This window comes from Camelus ferus, chromosome 33 (assembly GCF_009834535.1).
Source record: "Camelus ferus isolate YT-003-E chromosome 33, BCGSAC_Cfer_1.0, whole genome shotgun sequence".
NCBI lineage: Eukaryota > Metazoa > Chordata > Mammalia > Artiodactyla > Camelidae > Camelus > Camelus ferus.
Genome location: NC_045728.1, coordinates 3,011,873 through 3,032,645, shown reverse-complemented (window position 1 = coordinate 3,032,645; position 20,773 = coordinate 3,011,873). Strand labels below are relative to the sequence as shown.

Below are 20,773 nucleotides of genomic sequence, written 5' to 3'. Positions count from 1 at the left end.
TCCTCTTGCTGGGTTTAGCTTACTTCCAGTGATGCTAGGAATTGGGGGGGGGGGGGTCCTTCACTTGTTTTTGCTGGAATTCCATTTCTCTCTGCCTCCCACGTGGGCTTTATTCCTTCTGGGATGTTCACACAGTAGTTCAGTAACTTAACTGATTAAAAAATTCTCCCATAAATTTCAATACACTGGCAAGGGATCTCTGTAGCAGAAACTTAAAAAAATGGAATTGCAGGTTTTCTGTTTGGAGACCAAGTACCTGGGAAAGATACCGTTTAACTAAGGGTCCGCCAATCACAGACACTCACGGGTGGCCCTCCCCGCCTATGGTCCCAGACGCCCACAAGGCTCAGGACGCCCACCTGACTTCTGCCCTGGCCCCGGGGCCCCACACGGCAGTGCGCTCCAGCATCCCTCCGGTCTCCAGAACGCACGGTGCACGGCGACCGTCAGTGCTGGGGGCCAGCTGGTGCTCGTACTGGACAGACAGGGGTTTCAGAATGAAAACTGAAGCCAGGGATCCGGGGTCTCTGGGCACCCAGACTTCGCTTCCCCAGCTGGGTGGTCAGCTCCACTAGGACCCTGGTGAGGAGGGAGCTCAGGAAGCTGGACGGGAGTGCACGTGCCACTGTTCACAGGCCCTGCGACCAGAGCCTCAGGTTTCTTACCTACAAAATGTGGGCTGGTACCTTTGTTTTGATGAATAGATGGCAATATGTGGCTTTACAAATTCTTTACTTATTATCCTGCCAAGTAACGTGCATGCGTATTTATCTGGCTAAATAAATATGGGCCGTTCAGTCTCAGGTCCTGGCAGGTCCAGTCCCAGCGCGTCCACTGCGCTGCTTGGTTAGGGAGGAAGCACCGGGGGGGGGGGGGGTTGTAAGGGTGTTGCATTTGGAATAGAGGAAACCCAAGCAAGCTGTGGGTGTTGTAAGGGTGTCTCCCCACTTCTCCCTCTCCCCGGGGGATCGCTTACTTATCTCCTAATGAGTGCAGCTTTGTGTGCCTGTGAGTGAATCCTGTCTTAGCGAGTCTCCCTTCCCTGTGGTCTGTGGACCACGAAGCCTGGGGAAGGACATCGAGACCGGCCGGAGCCCCTGCCTGGTCCCCTTTCTTGCCACCTGACATTCAGCGGAGCCCTCCAGGCTGGTCTTGGCCGCCTCTGCTCCGGCTGCGCCCTGCCTGCATCCCCCCTTCCCTGCAGCCGAGGGTGGCCAGGCTGGCAGGGTCCCCTGTGTCCGCGCGGACGTTGTCCAGCGCGGGCTTGTCCTTTTCACCCCGAATCCTACCCCGCCTGGTCCTCCTGAGCACAGTCTTAATGTCCGTCGCATGGAAGGTCGAGGAAGCTGCGGGGCAGAAAGAACGGACTTCTTTCAAGGCCTCTCGGCAAAGCAGCTGTGCAGCCAGAGCCAGAACCCGAGAACTCCGGTTCCTCGTCCGCAGCGTCCCGTCGAGTCAGGTCAGCTGGGCTTTCTTCGCTCCGGGGGGCGGGGGTGCAGGGAGGCCGTGCCTGGCTTGGCCGGGGCAGCATCTTCTTAGGGACCGCCCTTCCGCGCTGCTCCCGGGCGAGGATGCTCACCGCGCGCCCAGCTCATGGTTGAGGCAACAGCGCCGCCTCCTGGCCTCGATGCTCCGGCCCTGGCCCGACTTGGGAGGTCTCGGGCGCCCTCTTGTGGGCATTCGGAAGATGCAGCGAAAAGCGACTTGGTTACCTGCAGGTGGCCGAGAAGCATGCAGTCCTTGGGGACTTTCCACCTTTGAGTCCCTGTGTGCGCCTGCACTGGAACCAGGCCGAGAAAGCAAAGCTTTGTAGTAGCTTTGTAGTAGCTTAGGATGCAGACCATCAGAAGCAAATGATGTAACAAGTTGCCAGCCACAGGGGACATGGCATGATCCCCGGTGACAAAATGTCCTCCAAGTGGCACATACGGCAGTGACAGAGGCGATGGTGGTGAGGAAGGAACTTCGCAGAATGATGGAGAGGCGTTGGGAAGCAAAAAGAGGTGGAGGGAAAGAAGGGGCTGCTGTTCCTGCCTGCACAGCCCTCTTCCAGCACCGACATCACTGGCGGAGCCATTGAAGACCAGCCGGCCGCTGTGTAAACAGCCTCTCCCCAGAGCAGAGCACACCTCCCGTGACCCTCTCGTCTGAGCCGCAGGCACGTGCTCGGCCCCGAGTCTCCCCCCGCCGTGGTCGTGTCGTGTCATTGACAGTCACCAATGTCTCCATCTGGAGCTCAGCCTCCTCCCGTATCGGCCACATGAGAGCCTCGGGTTCTTGGGAATTCGAGTCCAGCTTGAAATACACGTCCCTGAACAGCTTACTTTGTTTGGGGACAAGTCGCATGCCGATTGGTCCTGCCAAGAGCTATCGCTGTTGAACCACTGGTTTTCACTGCTGTCAAACACGATCTTGCACAGAGAGCCGGGGGCAGTCACCCTTGAGGGCCAGCCTGGGGAGAAGGCTTTTGACTGGCTGGGACTTTCTTAGAACCGTCTGGGAAGTGTTTTTAAAAGACACATCCAGAATGGCCGATGGGGTTCATGGTGCAGCTGAACGCCTTGCCTGTCGCCCCGGATGGGCCCTGTCCACCCAGTGGCCTCAGCCAGCCCTGCCGGTGTCCAGGAGAAGGCGGCCAAGGCCCGGAGGCCCAGGCACAGCTTGCTTGGGTTTCCTCTATTCCAAATGCAGGCGGCCTGGCAGGTCCTGCCTCACACGCCAAGGTCGGGAGAATGCAGCTACTCGTGGAGGTCAGGGCTGCTGAAGGGGCTGTGGACAAAGTCAGGACAGAGGATTGCTTTCCAGTCACGCCTCTCAAAACACCTGGATGCATGAAGAGCTGAAATTTAAGCTGCTGGCCTTGTTCTCTTGTTGTTTTGGTTTTTTTAATTCTACTAAAAATTAGTTGAATGCAAAACTGGTAGAAAACTGACAGCTTAGACTCTGTTCAGATGAACTGTCACACCAGACCTGGCTCTCGGAAGAGCTGTCAGAAGGCAAGGATGTTAACTCTGCAAGTGTTTGCTGCAGTCACCCTCCCTCCCTGGGACTCAGTTTCCCATTCTGCACAGGTAGGGGCTGACCACCTCTCAAGCACCTGTATCGTTCTGGGCTCCTTGGTTCTTTAAAAGGAAGTCTTACGTCACGCCGTGGGCGACTGCCTGTCAGCTCACCACCCACAATGGTCCTTACTTTATGGAGAAACGTTCATACATTCCCTGCGGGCACCCAGGGCGAGCGGGGAATACAGCAAGGCCCCCCGCCCCTGGTGTGCTTCTTAGGGTCAGTCACACACAATGAGAACTAAAACTGCGTGGGGAGCTGTGACACACCGCGGTGTGATGCGACGTGGGCAGTCGGCTGGTAGGAAGTGCTGGGAAGAAGAACAAAGCAGGACAGGGATTATGAGATGAGGGAGGCTATTTTTAGACAGGATGGCCAGGAAAGTCCTCTCTGACAAGAGAAGCTGGCATTTGGTGAGACGTCGGATGAGAGAGTGAGCCCGGACCCCCAGGGCAGACCCCCCGGCAGAGGAGCCGCTGTGCACAGGCCGGATGTGCAGGTGACTGCCAGACGGAGGGCGTGGAGGCTGCAGGCAGGAATGAGTCTGTGTCACTGGATTCCAGCTCAGGTGTCCCTGCCCAGGGTGACCTTCTATACGAGTCAACGTCATGAGCCGTGGGCACCAGGGAGGTAGGACACTGTCTCTGTGGGGCAGCACCCTCGAAGGTCACACGGCTAGCAGGAAGGGACGGTGGCAGGAGCTGTGCTGGGACCGGGCGGTGGTGCAGACACAGCTCTGGAGGGGCCCCAGGGCCCAAGGCTGGGTGCGCCCACCCTTGCCCAGCAGGAGGCATGGAGTCTGGACCGGGAAGAAAGGCGGGGGCGACAAAAGATGGCCCTTTGTTCACGGAGGGAGTCAGCACGGGAGAGCAGGGGCAGCGGGACCCGCTGCGAAAGGGCTCGTCTCGCCGCGGAGCCGCGGGAGGTGAGCCGGCCCACAGGCTGGCCGAGGGGAAGGCCCGGCCCCGCCCGGGCTGCGAGAGAAGGCCCTTCAGCTAGAAGACCGGTGCGGCCCGGTGGCCAGCCCCCACCTGCCCCGTCAGCAGAGCCATCGCCCCGGGGCCCAGCTAAGGAAGGCGGCAGCTCAGCCCTCCTGGAGCCCGGGCCCTCCGTCACGGGGGACGCCTGCCCTCTGCGTGCTGACCGGGCCCACCAGGCGCCTGGGGCCTCCCCACCAGCCATCGCCTCTCTGCAGACCCACCAGACTGCCCACGAGCGAGCCTGGGCCCACGTCAGCCCGTGTCTTCCCGGGTCTGCCCCCGGGGGGATGGTTTGCGGGACCGATTTACCCGCACAGATGGGAGCCTGGGGCCTCAGGCTGCGTGTCTGCTGACAGCGGGCCGTGGAACACGCCCAGGACCGCCCGCTGCCACCGTCCATGAGATAATGTCTCTCCATTTTGGGACGGTGACATGGTTACATGAGACCTCAATGGCCAGTGTGCACATTCCAGGCCTGAGACCCGGTTGGCGGCAGAGAAACCCGAGCTGTGGGGAGACATTCTCAGGCTCAAAAATCACAAACCCGGGAGGGAAAGGCATTTGATCAGAAAGTGACACCATTCGGGTTATTTTAATGCTGCGGATTTGCGCTGCCCTTTAAGTGGAGCCCCTTTTGTTGCAGGACTTTGGTGCCAAGTGACCTTGGGGCAGATGACTTTCACTTGTTTTTAACCGAAGAACAAGGTCATGTCTGGTTTGGGCACGCTCCCCGAGCCGTGGTTTGCTGTGTCCTCCGTGCACACAATGAGCAGTCAGACCAGCTCTGAGATGACGGCCTGGTGCATGCTCAGGGGGCACGCTGTCCCCTCCCGGCCCCAACCGCTCCCGTGACAGCTCCTGAGCTTCTCCCCTGTTCAGGCACCGTGGTGCTGACCACCACCTGGGCAAGTTCTTCTACCCCACCCTGAACCTGCAACTAAGAGTGGGGAGACTTGTCAACTCTTCGTAGAGTCAGTCCATCATCCATCCATTCTTCCATCCATCATCCATCCATCCATCCATCATCCATCCATCCTTCCATCCATCATCCATCCATCCATCATCCATCCATCTTTCCATCCATCATCCATCCATCCATCATCCATCCATCCTTCCATCCATCATCCAGCCATCCATCATCCATCCATCATCCATCCATCCTTCCATCCATCATCCATCCATCCTTCCATCCATCATCCATCCATCCTTCCATCCATCATCCATCCATCTTTCCATCATCCATCCATCCATCCTTCCATCCATCATCCATCCATCTTTCCATCCATCATCCATCCATCCTTCTATCCATCATCCATCCATCCATCATCCATCCATCCTTCCATCCATCATCCATCCATCCTTCCATCCATCATCCAGCCATCCATCATCCATCCATCCTTCCATCCATCACCCATCCATCCATCATCTATCCATCCTTCCATCCATCATCCATCCATTTTTCCATCCATCATCCATCCATCCTTCTATCCATCATCCATCCATCCATCCATCATCCATCCATCATCCATCCATCATCCATCCTTCCATCCATCCTTCCATCCATCATCCATCCATCATCCATCCATCCATCATCCATCCATCCTTCTATCCATCATCCATCCATCCATCATCCATCCATCATCCATCCATCCTTCCATCCATCATCCATCCATCCTTCCATCCATCATCCAGCCATCCTTCCATCCATCATCCAGCCATCCATCATCCATCCATCCTTCCATCCATCATCCATCCATCCATCATCCATCCATCCTTCCATCCATCCACGAAGTAAGCACTGTTTATGCACCTGCTGAGTCCGCAGCATTTTGCTACGTGCAGTGGGGAGCACAGACCCACACACGGCAGAGTCTGCACTGGCAAGAAGCATGTAACGAGAGTACAAGGGACAGGACTTGTACCCAGAAAGCCAGAAGCAAGTGGCCCAGTAGCGACCAGTCTGGTACCGATGACAGTGGTAGTAGGAAGGACAGGAGAGAGCCTGTTCCAGTGGACAGCCAGCCTGCGCCAAGGCCTGGGGGCAACAACGGGCGTCACCAGAGGGAAGCAACCAGCCACCCTAAGCCTTCTCATCTCTTAAGGCAGAAGGTAGAAGGCCTTTTCCCAGAAGAGTGGGAGAGTCTGCCTTCAGCTGTCGGAAATACTGAATGGGAGTGCTTGGTTTATAATTTTTTTTTAAGCTTTAGAGGGTTGACATCCTGCCCAGAACAAGGGGTAGCAGCTTGGCTTAATGGTGAAAGGACTCAGTGGAGTTCTGGGAGATGTTAGTTCTGGACCCAATGAGCAGAGACACTGAGACCCAGTGAGAGATGAGCTTTTCACTTGAATGTGGATGGCCTTAGGTTCTGGTCTGCACGTCAAGGCTGAGACTGGTGGAAGGCAGCAGAAACGCCACTGAGCTAGAGGCTGGAAGACCCAGGTTTGGTCTTGGCTTCGCCAGTGACGATGCCAAACATCTGTTACACGTCGTGTGCTGGAGGCTGTTCTAAGGATCCTAAATACATTAACTCGTGTAGCCCTTTCCTCGCCCATTCTCTGTGAGGAGAGGAGCATTACGATTCCCATTTAATGAATGAAAAAATAAGGCACAGAGATTTTAAACCACTTGCCCGAGGACGCAGAGCTGATTGGCGGTGGAGCTGGGACTCACATCGGGGCGCCTCTCGGCCAAACTCTTTCTTGATCCCTGTGCAGCTGCCTCTTGGAAAACGGGGTAAATGGTCTCGGCCAAGAGACACATTCTCTGCATCTCTGCACTTCTTTTTCAGTAAAAGAGGACACTTACAGCTTCCCAGATTACTTTAAAAGTGATGGTCAGGATCTAAGTAAAATGTTGGACATGAAACACTCTGTAACTTAGAAAATCCTCTATCTGTGTGAAGTATTACACTCCTTGGAGGGGTGGTGAAAAGGGTAGGATGGGGCCGCTGATGGAAGACCCTACAGAGTGAAGAACGACGGTGCGGGTTTTGGTTATCAGCCCGAGAGAGGCTGACTGGGGATGAGTAGGTCCGTGGACTCCATGGAAATTTGGGGGTGTGGTTTATTCCCCAAATCCGGGGGGCATCCTTAATCGGTGGGGTTTCGATGGGCTCAAAGAGGGGAAACGGAGGGTGGGAACTTTTTATTCCAGGAGCCAGAGCAAGTCAAGACGTCGCCCTCAGAGAGGGTGTCCCAAAGCTGCTTCCTTTCCTCCCTCACTTTCCTTATGCTTTGTTCCTTCCCCAAATCGAGGCTCAAATGAGGTGGAAGAAAATCTTGGCTGAGATAAAAGTCAAGATGAAATATAGTCATTCATTCGTTTTGATGACAGACATTCAGGGAGCGTCACCACCGTTCCAGGAACTGCCAGGAACTGCCAGGAACTGGGAGACAGTCTTTGCTGATGTGGCAGAGCTGGACAGGGGCTCGCCAGGCACCCAGCCTGTCCTGGGCGGAAAGAAGGAGATCCAAGTCCAGGGACGTGCAGAGGGCGATCCGTCCGAGACGGCTGTGCCCACGGCTGGAAGTCAGCAGGAGAAGGTGTGTTCCTCCCCGTTTCATGACTCCCCTTCTGGGTGGATCTGGGGTGAGTGGGAGTTTGTTCAAGATGCAGTGCCCCTGAGACAGTGATTCCAAAGGATGTCGGGTGGGTTTGTAAGCTCATCTTTGAAATGGTTCTTCCTCTGCCTACATGCACCTGAAGACTTAAACAACCACAATCTACACGGGTCTCGGAAACTGTTTATCACCTACTTCCCTGCAGGACTGAAACCAGCAGCCATTTATGGAGTTGTGTGTCCCTGTGAGTTGCAACAGTCAGTTATAGCCGCTAAAGGCACATGGGTCCCGGCCCCACGGAGCTGACTCTCTGCCCCACTCCCGTCCTGACTGCCTTTCCACGTGCTGGGGGCTGACAGCAGGCAAGATGACTCAAACCGCTCCCACTTAGCTCAGCACCATAAATGACACAAAATGTAATAAGAAGATTAAAAAAAAAAACCCAAAACTAACTTAAAAAAAACCTTTCATGAGGGGCTGGGCTGGGGATTCTGTCTGTTGAGGAAAAAAAAACCCCTTTTTAGCCTTGATTCCTCCCATGGGGTGAAGAGCCCCCGTGGCCCCAGCAACCAGGAGGCGCTCCTGCTGCTTCAGACGTGGGTCCCAGTGAAGCGCAGCTGGTCTGGGCTCTGCCCCGGGGCACCTGCCTCTCAGGTGAGAGAGTCAGCCTCGAGAGGCCGGAGCCAGCGCCGGACAGTCACCATGGCAACAGGCGCCGCACAGCCCCGTGTGCTCCAAGGGAGCCGAAAGCTCAGACACCTGCCGCCCGCGCCAGACTGAGCAGCCGGGATGTTGTTACAGCAGGGGGCTGACCTGGGCTCCACCTGTGCTTAGGGGAACCTGAGGCTCTTGCTGTCAAGTTGTTGCTGGGAAAAGGGAAATAAGAATTACCTCGGTTCTCGGTCACGTGAAAAAGAAAAGAATTTTTGACGAGACAGAAAGCGTGGTATAAGCAAGATTTTTATTAGTGAAGTAAAAGAAGTAGTGAAAGACAGTGCACTCCTGAGAACTGGGGGCGGGCCAGCCCGAGAGAGGAAAAACGGCGCCGTTCCCTCGTTTTTCCTGTTTTCATATCCTTGTTTTGTGACTGATTGATTACTTGATTGACTGATTGACAGAGCAGGTTCCCTGCGCTCTGGCTGATTGACAGCGCAGATTCCTTCTGTTCTGGGTGGTTCCTTCCCCCTCCCCTCCCCTCCCCCTGCCCACTGCTCACTTCTATCTGAACTACCCGACATCCCCCCTCTAGTCACAGGGTCCCAAATCTTTGGGGCGTAGAGGGCGACGACTGCTCTAGCTACTTCCTGCTGACCTGGGGCCACGGTGGAGCTCCCTGGGGCCCCAGACTAGCTGGCTGTCACTGGGCAGGTGGTGAGCGGAGGGTCGGTGTCCCGCGAGGGGCTTGTGTAGAAGCTGTCTTGGCTGAGTGGGGATCACCTTGTTGTAAAGCCATTTGAAGTCTGACTCTAGACAAGAAGACACACATTTTGTAAGAAGGTTGAAAAGACAGAGGTCAAATATGTGGAGCTAATCCAGCCGAGGGATGAAGGGGGCAAACAAGGGTCTTAGAATAACCGACAACCTTCCGTCGGGCTGCCCGGAGTCCTGCCTTAACACAGGTTAAAAATGATCTCTTTCCCACTTTGGGTTAAGGTCATCAGAGTGCCATCCGGGGTCCACTGGGGGAACAGCTGTTCCCCTATGGGGTACTTGTCGCTACACAGATGTAGAGTGTCTGCATATCTTCTGGCTTCTCTGAGAACCTTTCCTTTTCTGTGCCAGCGTTTGGCCAAGGAAAATATTAACATCTTTCCAGGTGAGATCGTTAGCTTACCAAATTAGTCTTAACTTGCCTCAGCTCTAGCAGAGAAAACGGCTTATATACGAGCTGTGGACCAGCTCTTCCACGTGCTTCTACCAGGGGGCAGGTCTTAGCTGTCGGAGGTAATGGAGGAGCTGAAGGCAGAGTCTTTCCTGGGCATTAGGGAAACGAGGGGCATGTGGAAGGGAGAGCAGGGGAGGACGTACGTCTAAGGGACTCCCCCTCTCAAGGAGGTGCTGGGGACAGAAGGTTGCGATAGTACCAGGCCAAGGTGGTTATTTTGCATTTCTTTAGAACACTGCTGTCCCTCAGCTAATAAAACACCTGGATGTACGGTACTTCAGACCACTTGCCTTGTGTGCTGAAGAAGAGGTCACGCTGAGCGAGGCGGCTGAATTATGCTTCTACTTACAGGCCATGCTTTTGGCCAAGATGTTGTCCGGGGGGATCCCAGCAGGGGTCAGCTGGTGGTTTTCCATCTGAAGGGCAGGATACTGGGGGGAGGGGGGTCTTCTGGGCTCAGCGTCCCCAGGTGAAGCCCACAGGCTATGGTCTGACGTCTCAGTCTTCTGCCTGCAGCCAAGAGTACCCTGAAGGCATGGACTGAAGACAGCCTGGCGTCCCAGGGTCATTGGTACGCAGAAGGAGGACCCGGCGTCCCGGCCTCCTCTCTGGATGGGGAAGGCGGCCACAGTCTCACCATGAGCTGGGAGTCCCCGCAGCCCAAGGAAACAGTGAGTTTTAACCCCGCGGGTGGTCGGTGATCCGGTCGGTGATCGGGGGTGGGGGGGGGCAAAAACAGAGCGGTTAGGCTCAGAGGGTCCCCAGGGGCACTCCTGACTTGGGGGGGGGGCCGGAGGGAACCTGAGCTAGCACTCCGGCGGCTCTGTTTTCTAAGGCAGAGCGGTTTTCTTGCCTGAGCAAGTGTCCCTGGAGGGACGTGAAGCCAGAAAGGAGACAGAGACGTCGCAGCCCATGGCTGCTGTCCACGGCGGTGTTTTCTAGAAAAGGCCACCGGGGACAATGTTCCTCAGGCCAAACACTTGCTGGCCAGTGAGTAAGCAGGCAGCGCATGGCTGTGAGTGCTGAGGGCACCACGGGCTGGAACGGCGGCAGCAGGGGCGAGGCCCCGGCCGCACCAGGAGGCTGGGAGGTTCCCTTAGGGCGGAGAGTCAGTCAGTCGGAGCCCAGAGTGGGCGGCCTTGTCGGAGCCACGGGACCCTGCGGTGATCTGTGGGAAAGAGAGACTGAAGGAGGGTGTTTTGTTTTTTAAAGAACTTGACAGCAGAGGTCAGAAAGCAGAAGCGAGGATCCCCAGAAAGGGCACAGGCCAGTATATAAAGGTGTGGGTGGCGAAGTCACTGGGACACAGGCCTTGTTCGGCGTCTTGGCTCAGCGTCTATCTCAAGTGTCATCTTCTCCTCTCCCTGGTTTGGGAGCTTCTCCCGCGTCGGAGCACTGTTTTCAGTGGTCAGTAGTCTTCTCTATGGGCCAGTCCAGTGGAAGGGCCTGAAGTGGTCTGTTACTGTGGCTCTGGGGTAAGCCTGGTTGTCCCCACTTGGAGTTCCCTGGTGGGCAGGGCTGGCAGGGGCCGAGCGCGCCGGGCCGGGCGTGTGTGTGGCCGGGCAGGGGGAGGCGGCCCATGGCCTCGGTGCCCTTGCGCAGCGGCTGGCCGGGTGCGGGGGCCCTGATGGGCCACTCGCTGTCCGACCTGCCCAGCCCCGCTTGGAGCCCCACGCCCTGCACCCTGGCCGCAGCCTCCACAGCCGGCCCCGGAGCCTGTGCCCCTCTGGCCTCGGGCAGGGAGGGGGAGATGAGGGAGGAACGATTAGGCTTCAGCGTGCAATCCGAGTCACGGCAGCAAAATTCATGTCACCAGGGAAAGGGAAATAAGAATTACCTTGGTTCTTAGTCACATGAAAAAGATAGAATTTTTGATGAGAGACAAAAAGCGTGGTATAAGCAAGATTTCTATTAGTGAGGTAAAAAAAGTTGTGAAAGACAGAGCACTCCTGAGAACCGGGGGCGGGCCAGCCCAGGAGGGGAAGAACGGCGCCGTTCCCTCGTTTCTCCCGTTTTTCCATCCTGGTTTTGTGACTGATTGATTAACTGATTGGCTGACTGGCAGCTCAGGTTCCCTGCGCTCTGGCTGATTGACAGCGCAGGTTCCTTGGGCTCTGGATGGTTCCCTTCCCCCTCCTCTCCCCCTGCCCAGTGCTCACTTCTGTCTAAACTACCTAACAAAGTGGCTTAGTAAAGGGGGCTTTGAGGGCTGTGGGCTGTGCCGTGTGTAGGGAGATGGGGAGAGAGCTGCCAGATGGCGGTGAGGAGCCCCAGCCTTCCAGAAAGAAAGACTCACAGACACAAGGCTGCCAACTCTATTTAGGGATCAAGCAACTGTGTGCAGGCAGAGTCTGTCTGGAGCCGATGTGGGGAGGTCGGGGGAACCAGCCTGGGCTCCCGAGAATTTGTGAGACAACAGGGTATTTAGGGGAAGATGGTGAGCTGCTGCAGCGCAGTACTTAATGCCGGGGAACCTTGGCGCACAGGACGGTCTGCGCCCAAGGGCTGCAGCGCGGGTGGCGGGGACAGGCGGGCAGGTCCTCAGGGCGGGCCAGGACAGACGCTTCTCTCCCCGCAGCTCAGTGGGCACAGCTGGCAGGGTTCAAGCCAGTGTGCTAAGTCCGGCCAATCCAAGGCCAACTTCTGCTTTGTTACGTTTTATTTTGGAAAAAGGAACGCCTTCACTGCACACCACTGTCGGGGCAGCAGGTAAAAGGCCTACAGAGCTAGGAACACGTGCAAGCAGCAGCGTCTCCTGCTGTCACACAGCACCCTTCCCGGCTGGGTGTTACTTAGCATTTTTTCACCGCTTTTCAGGAAGTTTCTCTAGGAGGTTGAACTTGGAGAGGTGATTTGAGGAAAGCTTTGGCAGTCTCTCTAGAGGCTGTTTTGCATTTTTAAAAGCCTGAACTGTTTTTACAACAGGTTTTCCAGGGAAAGCTCAACAAGCCCTAAACTCTGAGTCTCAGAACCTGGACCTGAAGTCAGGGGAAGAGATGCATGTGGCTAACCTTTCTAGTCCCGTGTCCTAGTCAGCTTGGGCCGCTGGGGCGAAACCCCACAGACCGGGGGCCACGCCAGAAACTCACTTCTCACCGTCCTGGAGGCTGAGGATTCCAGGACTGAGAGGCCGGCAAGGGCGGTCTCGCTCTGAGGCCCCCTCTCTCGGCTTGTAGGTGGACACTCCTCACCACGCGCCCGTGCGCCCTCTGCGTGTGCGTGAGGAGAGGGAGCGCTGGTGTCTCTGCTTCTTCCCGTAAGGGCACTAATGTCATCATGGGGCTCCACCCTCACGACTTCATGTAAACCTAATCACCTCTCACAGGCTCATCTCCTAATACCACATCGGGGGGCCAGAGCTGCAACATACACATTTCGGGGGGGGGGGACACAAAAATTCAGTCCATGACATTGTATGAGCAGTTTGGAACATGTAGAGAATTTATCAAAATATTTAACCTTAGGGTTGGTGGTTATTCTGACCTCATAGATGGGACTGCTAGGGCAGTCTTCCTCATAGAATATCAAATGTGGAGTCAAGTATAAGAAATACGTATTTAAGGTTTACGTGCAACTTTCAGTTGGTGTCCATGTTAATTTATCACAAAGAGAATTAGACTGGGGGGTAGCCACGTCACCCCACGAAGACTGGCAAGCTGAAATGGGAGGAAAAATGAGTGGTGAAGAGAAAGCAGTTTTTGAGTTGCATAAGAAATGAAAAATGACAAGAGATAGGAAGCCTTTTTTTAAGGTTTTTTTTTTTTCTTTTTTGGTTATTTAGTTTGTCTTAAGGAAAGGGTTTCAGAAATAAGCAGAGAAAGAAGTGGGTGAGGAAAACCCTTGGTCCCAGGCTGCTGACTAGATGAGCAAACATCCCTGGAAACCCTCATCTTACCAAGAGCTCAGGCCGCTCCCCAAACCTGGGCCTGCGGAGCCTGCTGGAGCACGTGCTTTTGTCACCGTCCTCTCTGGACCGCTGGGAGCGCACGGCCCTGCTCTCCGAGCACGGAGGCCACAGATATCACTGCAATCCCCACCCCTCCATCGCCCCTTTCAGCGGTCCAGACAAACTCTTGCCTGCTAAATAAACACCACCTGCCACTCGCAAGCCCACATCTGTGCAGGGCACACCCCTGTCCACGCGGACAACTTGTTTCAAACACCAGAGTAACAGCTTCGATCTCACCCAAACAGACAGCTGTGAAGGCGGCTTTCCGAGTCCTCGCCCACAGGCAGGACACACAAAGCTGTCTGGAACAGATCTGGTACTAATTACCTGGTGCTCTGCGCTGGAACAAGTGGTTAATCCCCAGGAGGTTTACACTGGCAACTCACCAGCCTGCCCCAGGGTGGATACGGAACCGATCTTGGCTCCAGGGACTGTCCCACATCGTGTGTTGTGCACATGTGCCCAGCCCAGGGACGGACTCCGCCACCCAGCAGATGGGACCCTTCTGACGGGTCCCACCACGAGAACGTGTAACCTGAGCACATCGTCTAGTTCCCGCCTTCTCGTGAAGCCCATCGCTGTTCTCATCCTCAGACCGAACTCCTTCCGCCTTTGCTCCTTCACCTGCTCTTGCCCTCTTGCAAGTCACGGTCTGGAGGCCCCTTCTGGGGCCCAGAGCCAGCAGGTGCCTGTATCCCCACAGGCCGCCGTGGGGACCCACAGCGAACCCTGATGTCTGAGAGCCCTCAGTTCACCCTGACGGCAGCTGTCAGGTGCTGGCCTGCTGTGTTTGGGCAAATAGTTGCAGCAGCAAACGTGGTGGGGAAGACAGCACACACCTGGAAGAGCAAGGAGACGCCTGTGCCAGCCTTTTCTTCCAGGTTAGGGCTGCGTCTTTGAAGAGTTCTCCGGGTAGTGTCTTGGAAATGGCTTAAGCTACTAGAGAGAAGGTGTGAAATAAAGACTTTTAAATCTGTGACCAGAGGATTTTCAGAAAGCAAATGGACAAGAATGTTGTCTTTTTCCCATGGTAATTGTATTCCTTACAAATTTGCGTCTGGGGCAGGAAGAAGCTGAGAGTCTTTCCTGCAGGCAGACTTTTTTTTTTCTCTCCCCGATCCCAGTGACAGAACGAGTAGGTGAAGGTGGAGGGCTTCAAGAGCAGACAGGGTGTACTGGGTGCTTTTGTGACTGGATGATTTTAAAAACCACTTTCAAATCAGGGCCAATTTTCTTTATAAAACTTAGCTCTATAGCCTTATGGTCTACATACTTAAGCCTGCAAAGGGTACTATTACAAAACTCTGTGGGTTTCGGCAGAGCAAATATAAAAACAAGTTTCTTTCATTTGATATTTGCTGTAAAATAAAGATAAAAGGTCCTAAAAATGAAAGTCTGCCTCCCCTCTTTCCATCTTTTGTCCCCAGCAAATTCTTCTTCCGTTCAGCTTATTCACATATTTTACCTCATAAAACCAGTAAGCATAGGCTTCTTTAATTAGGTGAGCATCAGCATTTATTCCACACTCTTTGCACCAGGTACACAGGAGGGTTGAGGCAAAGGGGTATAATGAGAGAAGAGCAGACAGAACTCTCCCTGCCCTTCAACAGTTCCCTCTTGCTGAAGGCCCCACGCGGAAGCCCACTGATCTGAGAGGCAGGCAGTAACTCGCAGGAAGGGGAGTCCGGGCTGCACAGACAGACAAAGCTTTGAGGAGAAGGTGGAAATGGAACTGGCTCTGAGAGCAGGTGCCTGCCTGTGTCCAGCTGGAGGGAGGGAGGTGGCCTACCTCCAGGGAAGAGCATGTGCCAAAGGACAGAGGCCGGAAGCAGCAGAACACAAACCCCCGGATTTCTGTAAAAACAGTCTCCTCAATACATTCTGCCGCCAAATGGAAGTCCTACTGCAACCAAGCCCATGTCTCCTGCAGATGCATGAAGCCTCAACGAAAGGTGCCCTCACTATTCTTGAAAGAAGCTGGCTTGCCGTCACTTTGTTGAATTTGGACTCCTTGTATTTGTAAAGGTTATAAACTCTAGGAAAAAAGTCTTTAATAAGGTCTCTCCTCCCTAATGGCGCACTACGAGATGCAGACATGTTGCTAAGTCCTGGCTAACCTTCAGACAGCCACGGGGCAGAGCGGTCCTTCAGCGGAGCCCCGGGCCGCCCAGCAGCGCGGGGAGGGTGCGGCTCCTGTGGCCACGCTGGTGCCTTCACCCCTGCAGCCTCCGACCTCTGCGTTCACCTGTGTCTTCACCCTGGCTGATTAATAATCCAAGTGGCCACCCCTCCACCGCTCATACGAATCGGGTGCAGCGGTCACAGGGAACACGTGGGGAGGGGAAAGAAGTCAAAGTACGGATTATTGACGTTGAAGCCACAGACTTACCTTCCTAACCTTTACGGCACTTAAACGCTAAAATGAGCTTGTGTTTCCTAAGCAAACGCTGACGTGACAAAGAGGTCTGTTTGGGGTTAAAATGAGTAAATAATGTCACTTAAGAAATGCCTTCTAAGTTTGGGTCTTGATTCTATCACTTTTCTGTTTTGACTTTTTTCCTCCCAGCTCTCTACGTCCTGGAAGCAGCGTGCGAGGGACTCACAGACGTGCCCGCGGGTAAGGTCTCAACAGCTGAGGTGTGTGTCCCATCGGTGACATCAAAGCCAGCAGTTCTCACTATTGAGTTACATGCTTGTTTTCGCTTCCGAAAAAGCCAAGTGCAAACGCGTTTCAGACCAGAGACAGGTGAGAAGTGAGAGGAAGGTTCGGCAGGCCCGCGAGCCGCACAGCGCGCCTGCCGGGGGCCGTGGTGCCAGGTCCCCGCCGCGGGCCGCCTCGGCCCCACCGCCACGCTGCCGGCTCGCAGCAAGGGAAGGGCCTGCCCTGGCTTCTTGCCTCACACTCTCTTCTGGGTTCGTTCTTGTGAGTGTGTGTTTAACCAAACACTGCGTCTCTGTCCTCAGAAACATCACACAGGCCTCAGGGTGGGAGTAGCATTCGGGTGGCTCCCCCCCACCCCCAGCTCTCTCCTAAAAGGCATCCTCAGCCTTTATACCACAGAGCAGTGACAGAGGGATGCTGGCCGAGATCCACCCTCCAGTGGTTTTGTTCTCTGGTCCACATGGCAGTGTGAGAAGCACTGCCCTGTGTGTTCTGGCACTCCCAGTGGAAAGGAAACAGAGGTGCCAAGTTAGGGCAGAGTGTGCCCAGCTGGGCTCCAAAGACAACAGCATCACGGTTTCCCTTCCTCCCCAGCTGCTGCCGCCCCCGCCCTGGTTCCCATTCCCACCTGTGTCCCGCAGCCTTGGCTAACCTTCCTCTCCTCATCCTAAGAAAACACGTCTTTGCTCCAGTGCAATAGAGACGAGAAACAGCAGGTTCTGAGGGACCAGACACTGCTGTTGGGTGCCACGAGCACAGCAGGGTGGTGGCTGCAAATGAGTGGGCTGGAGAGGGGGGCAGAAGACTGACGAGTGTTCTGGGTCAGTGCAGGTCCAATCCTTCATTCATCACTCCCTCTCTCAGCTGCGATACCGATGGCTCTCTCCCCAATACTGGCCTCCCTTGTGGTCTGGGTCTGCTACCTCAACCTGGCAGGTCGTTCCAAAGCCAGATGGGTTTTGGTTACTTCCTTGACGATATCCACTATTTCCCTTCTGGGTAGAAGGGGGTCCTGAGGACAGCTTATCTTTCAGGGACAGAGAGCGTAGAGGTGGGGTCTCTCACAACATGAGATACAAGGAAGCTTTCTTTGGGCTGGAAGTGCCAGTATTCTCCTTAGAATTTACAGTCACAGGAGATTTATAGTGTATCAGCTCGTGTACTGGTTTTGTGCCGCATCTGGGTCAGAACAGTCGCAGAGCCGCAGAGCGATACAGGTGGCAAGTGCACAGGACAGCAAAGTTTGGGGAGTCCCGAGGAGCTCAGTGGCCCTGACGGGAGGGGGGAGCGGCTGCAGCGGCGGCTGGACCCCTGCCCCCTGCGGACACTTACCGACCAAAGGCAGAGACGCTAAGCTGCTTCTCCCGGGAGTGTCAGGATGGGAGATGCAGTGAGAACTTCGGAGCCATCAAGTCATTGCAACAACAGTCAGCGTTTAAGGCTAGAAGGGCACGACCTCATTCACCCCCTTGCCTTAGGCAACAGCAGTACCCCGAAGCCTCCCATTTACATCAGAACACACAGGATGCGGGAAAAAAGTAAAGATTTCACACCTTTCTCCCATGAACCGCTTGAACTGTGTGTGTCACCTACTTCGGAGTCTAGGAGAACCCTGACGCTTGCTCCAGGCCCGCCCTGTTCTCACCAGTCTAACCCCAAGACCCTGCTCAGGTCGAGAGGATGCACAGTTCGGGGGAGGCAGGCGGTGCCCGGCAGGTGCGTGCTAACAGAATGGGGTGAGCAGGTCCTCAGGGGTACCACAGACCTCGTCAGCGCACACGTGCGCTTCTCGGGCAGCGCTAGCCTGCCTCCTGGCTCGACGACCCTCCTTTCTCACTGATTTCTCCAAGTGGCCCATCTTTCTAGTGGACGCTGCAACTTTGCTGTCACCACTGGCGTTCTTAAAGACTAATCAGATCCCGAAGGAACAGGAAGTTAAAAGCTTTTTGTGGGTAATCAATTCCCTGCAAGTTTGCTAATATTATCTGTTCAAATGGAAAGGTCCCTGCCAGGCACTTGTGAAGAGAGAACCCCCACTGCTCTGGCCATTCTCAGCCACGGAGCGAGTGCTCCCCATCCCATCGGGGAGCACTGCGCTGGATACGCAACTCGCCATGTTATTTTGCTCAAGAAAGACAAAGGAGTCCACAGAGGCCAAAACTCAACCGCTCTTGGGAAAGGAGTTAGAAAGAAAGCTAATAAAATCTGTGGTGCAGTCTTTCAGGAAGGGGTGTGGAGGGTGGGGTGGGTCTACTGGAGCTTTGACGTCTCTAGACAGGAAAAGGGCAGCCACCCAGGGAAGCAGCCTTCAGTGACATCCTCAACAGAGCTGATGTGCTGGACAACAGCCAGTGAGCAGTAGGAAGCGCCCCCTCCCTGCTGTGGGACTGCTGGGAAACTGCGAGAGTCCAGGCTCTGGCTTTCTAGAGCAGCCCTGCACGACTTTTCAGTTTCCTGGAGGGAACAGAGAACTCAGAAGACTGTCTTCTCCTCCAAGGAAAGCTGGCTGTTGGTTTTCCCCTGGTCTGTCTGGGGCCTGCGCCGATGGATCAGGCACACACGTGCACAGGGCCAGGCTACCGGCAAGCAGTCTTAGAGAGGAGGGCGAAAAGGGCTTGCCCCTCGACTCACGGCTTCCTTTTCCAAAGGGAGCAGGACCGACACCAGCAACTACTCAAACACCATCAAACAGGCATGGGAAAGGATACGTGTGCAGCTGGTACCTATCCCCCCATCGCCTGCTACAAGGAGGGGAGGTGGGGGGAGAACTGTGCCGCTGAGACCCAGGCCCCCTGACTCACAGCCCTGTTCCGGAGGGCACAGGCCCCCTGACCAGTCCCTGGGTAGCAGGCAGCTCTCCTCCCTAACCTTCGAAGAGACGGGTGAATCATCTCTGGCTAAGAGGAGACACCCGTCTTCTTGGGTTTGCCGGGTGGATCTGAGGCAGAGGCGGCTGTGGGAGACCCCTCAGCACAGGCGCTGAGATCCAAGAATTCCAGGATGACGTCCCAAAGGCAGTAAACCAAGTGCCTGAAACAGACGGACAGAACAACTTAGAGGAGGCTCTGGCTCAGTCCAGAGACGCCAGATCCTGTTTACGACATTTATCTCCCCTCCCCTCCCCTTCACTGATGTCCTTGGTGGACTGCAAACGTCAACAGCCTGACGAGGCCTTTGTGTGAAATGAAAGCTTGTTGAACTAATAACACAGGCTCTGACCTCAGCAGAGGTGGGGACAGTACTTGGGACGGGGTTTGGGAAATTCCACGTTTGCTCATCTAGCTACAGCAGCACGTAGGCGCTGCTCCGAATGCAGAACTCTGAGGGAAGGGAGATCCCCGACAACAGCTTACTAGGAATCTGCCAGTCACCTGTGATGAGGCAGAAGCCAGGGCCCGTGGGAGTGGAGGTGACAGACCCAGCGTGCGGTGGGGCAGGGCGTGGGAGGGGGCAAGGGCACTTGACACGCTCAGCTTTCCACCCCACGGGACCGGCCAGGGAGACACCTACCCCGCCGCCCCCCCAGGGGTGCTCAGCACGCCCCGTCCCTTCACTGGAGTCCAGCCCATCCTCCTGTCCTCCTCACACTAAGCAAAGACAACGCTGACCCTAACGCCAGCCACAGCTCTGCGGCGAGGCCAGGAACCCGGGCCGCACGTGCCGCACAGGCCGGGTGCTCCCGCCGGGCTCCCAGGGGCGGGCAGGCGTTAGGCAGAACGAGCCGGGGGCCTGCACTGGGTTCTCTCAAGTGAGCAGTGGCTGCTCCCACACCAGGCTCCCACCCCGGACAACCTGCTCAGAAGCCAGCAGAACGGGCTGTTGGCGGCGCCTATGGACCAGGCGGTCACGCTCTGCTGCCAGGGCCCAGGACGAGGAGGCACGCAGCCCCGCCTCCCCAGCGCGGGCTGTCCACCCGGACACCGGGCGGCCCCGGGCCAGAGACAGTGCAGCCCGGCCCACCTGTCAATGAGCGGCTGCTGCAGCGACTCCAGAACCAGGCTCCAGCCCAGGCGGCACCTGTTCACCCCGAGGATCTCCACTACGACGTCTGGAGAGGAAAACACAGACACGGTTTCGGCGTCACCACCGAGGCCTCAGCGTCTAAGGGGAAGGTCTGCTCAGGGAAGCTGCTGTCTTTAGTCCAACCGGGTCCTTCTGGCACACCTGTACACCACGGAGCCAAACTAAAATCCTCAGACAACAGGGGAAAACTAAGGAAAATGTTTAAGTTAAGTAATAGATAAGAACAGGCCTCAAGAAATCATTGTGTAACCAGTCACTGAAGGGCAGGTGCTTCTGACGGAACAGTTCAGGCTGGAGAGCAGAGGTTCCTAAGAGCAGACACGACTGTCTGGAGCCGCAAGCTCACGATTGCTCCCTGGGCCCCCAGGGCGGCTGCAGCCGACAACTGCCTTCCTCTGCCCTCTGAGAAAACTGTGCAAAGCGAAGGGGAAAACCCTCTTCAGAGTGGGTTTGCTTTTTCTCCTGCTAAGGACCATACAGCCCAATGGCCCCCAGTTACCACACGTAGCTTCTGCAGGACGTACCATTCTCTTCCCTGGTCCAAAATGCCATAAGCTGGCAGAGGCCTGGAAGTCTCCATCCGGTGGGAATGGGCCTGAGACCTGCCCCTGGGACCTTGTCCACCCTCAGCACCACCTGCAGGCCTGGTC

General features: G+C 55.7%; 1 protein-coding gene and 1 long non-coding RNA gene across 2 annotated transcripts in view; one reads left to right on the top strand and one right to left on the bottom strand.

Annotated features, from left to right (window-relative positions):
* The first annotated feature begins 35 nt into the window (after positions 1-35).
* LOC106729239 lies at positions 36-14,188 on the top strand. Its single transcript, XR_001365622.2, has 4 exons — positions 36-1,459; positions 7,378-7,586; positions 10,006-10,160; positions 13,271-14,188. It is a non-coding gene; the product is annotated as an uncharacterized LOC106729239 (long non-coding RNA).
* A 742-nt stretch (positions 14,189-14,930) lies between these two features.
* SNX19 (sorting nexin 19) overlaps positions 14,931-20,773 on the bottom strand; it is a 39,916-nt gene continuing 34,073 nt past the window's right edge. The window contains 2 exon segments of the mRNA XM_014556751.2: positions 14,931-19,130; positions 20,061-20,148. Of these exon segments, the coding sequence (XP_014412237.2) occupies positions 18,998-19,130; positions 20,061-20,148 (221 nt within the window). The 3' untranslated portion in view covers positions 14,931-18,997.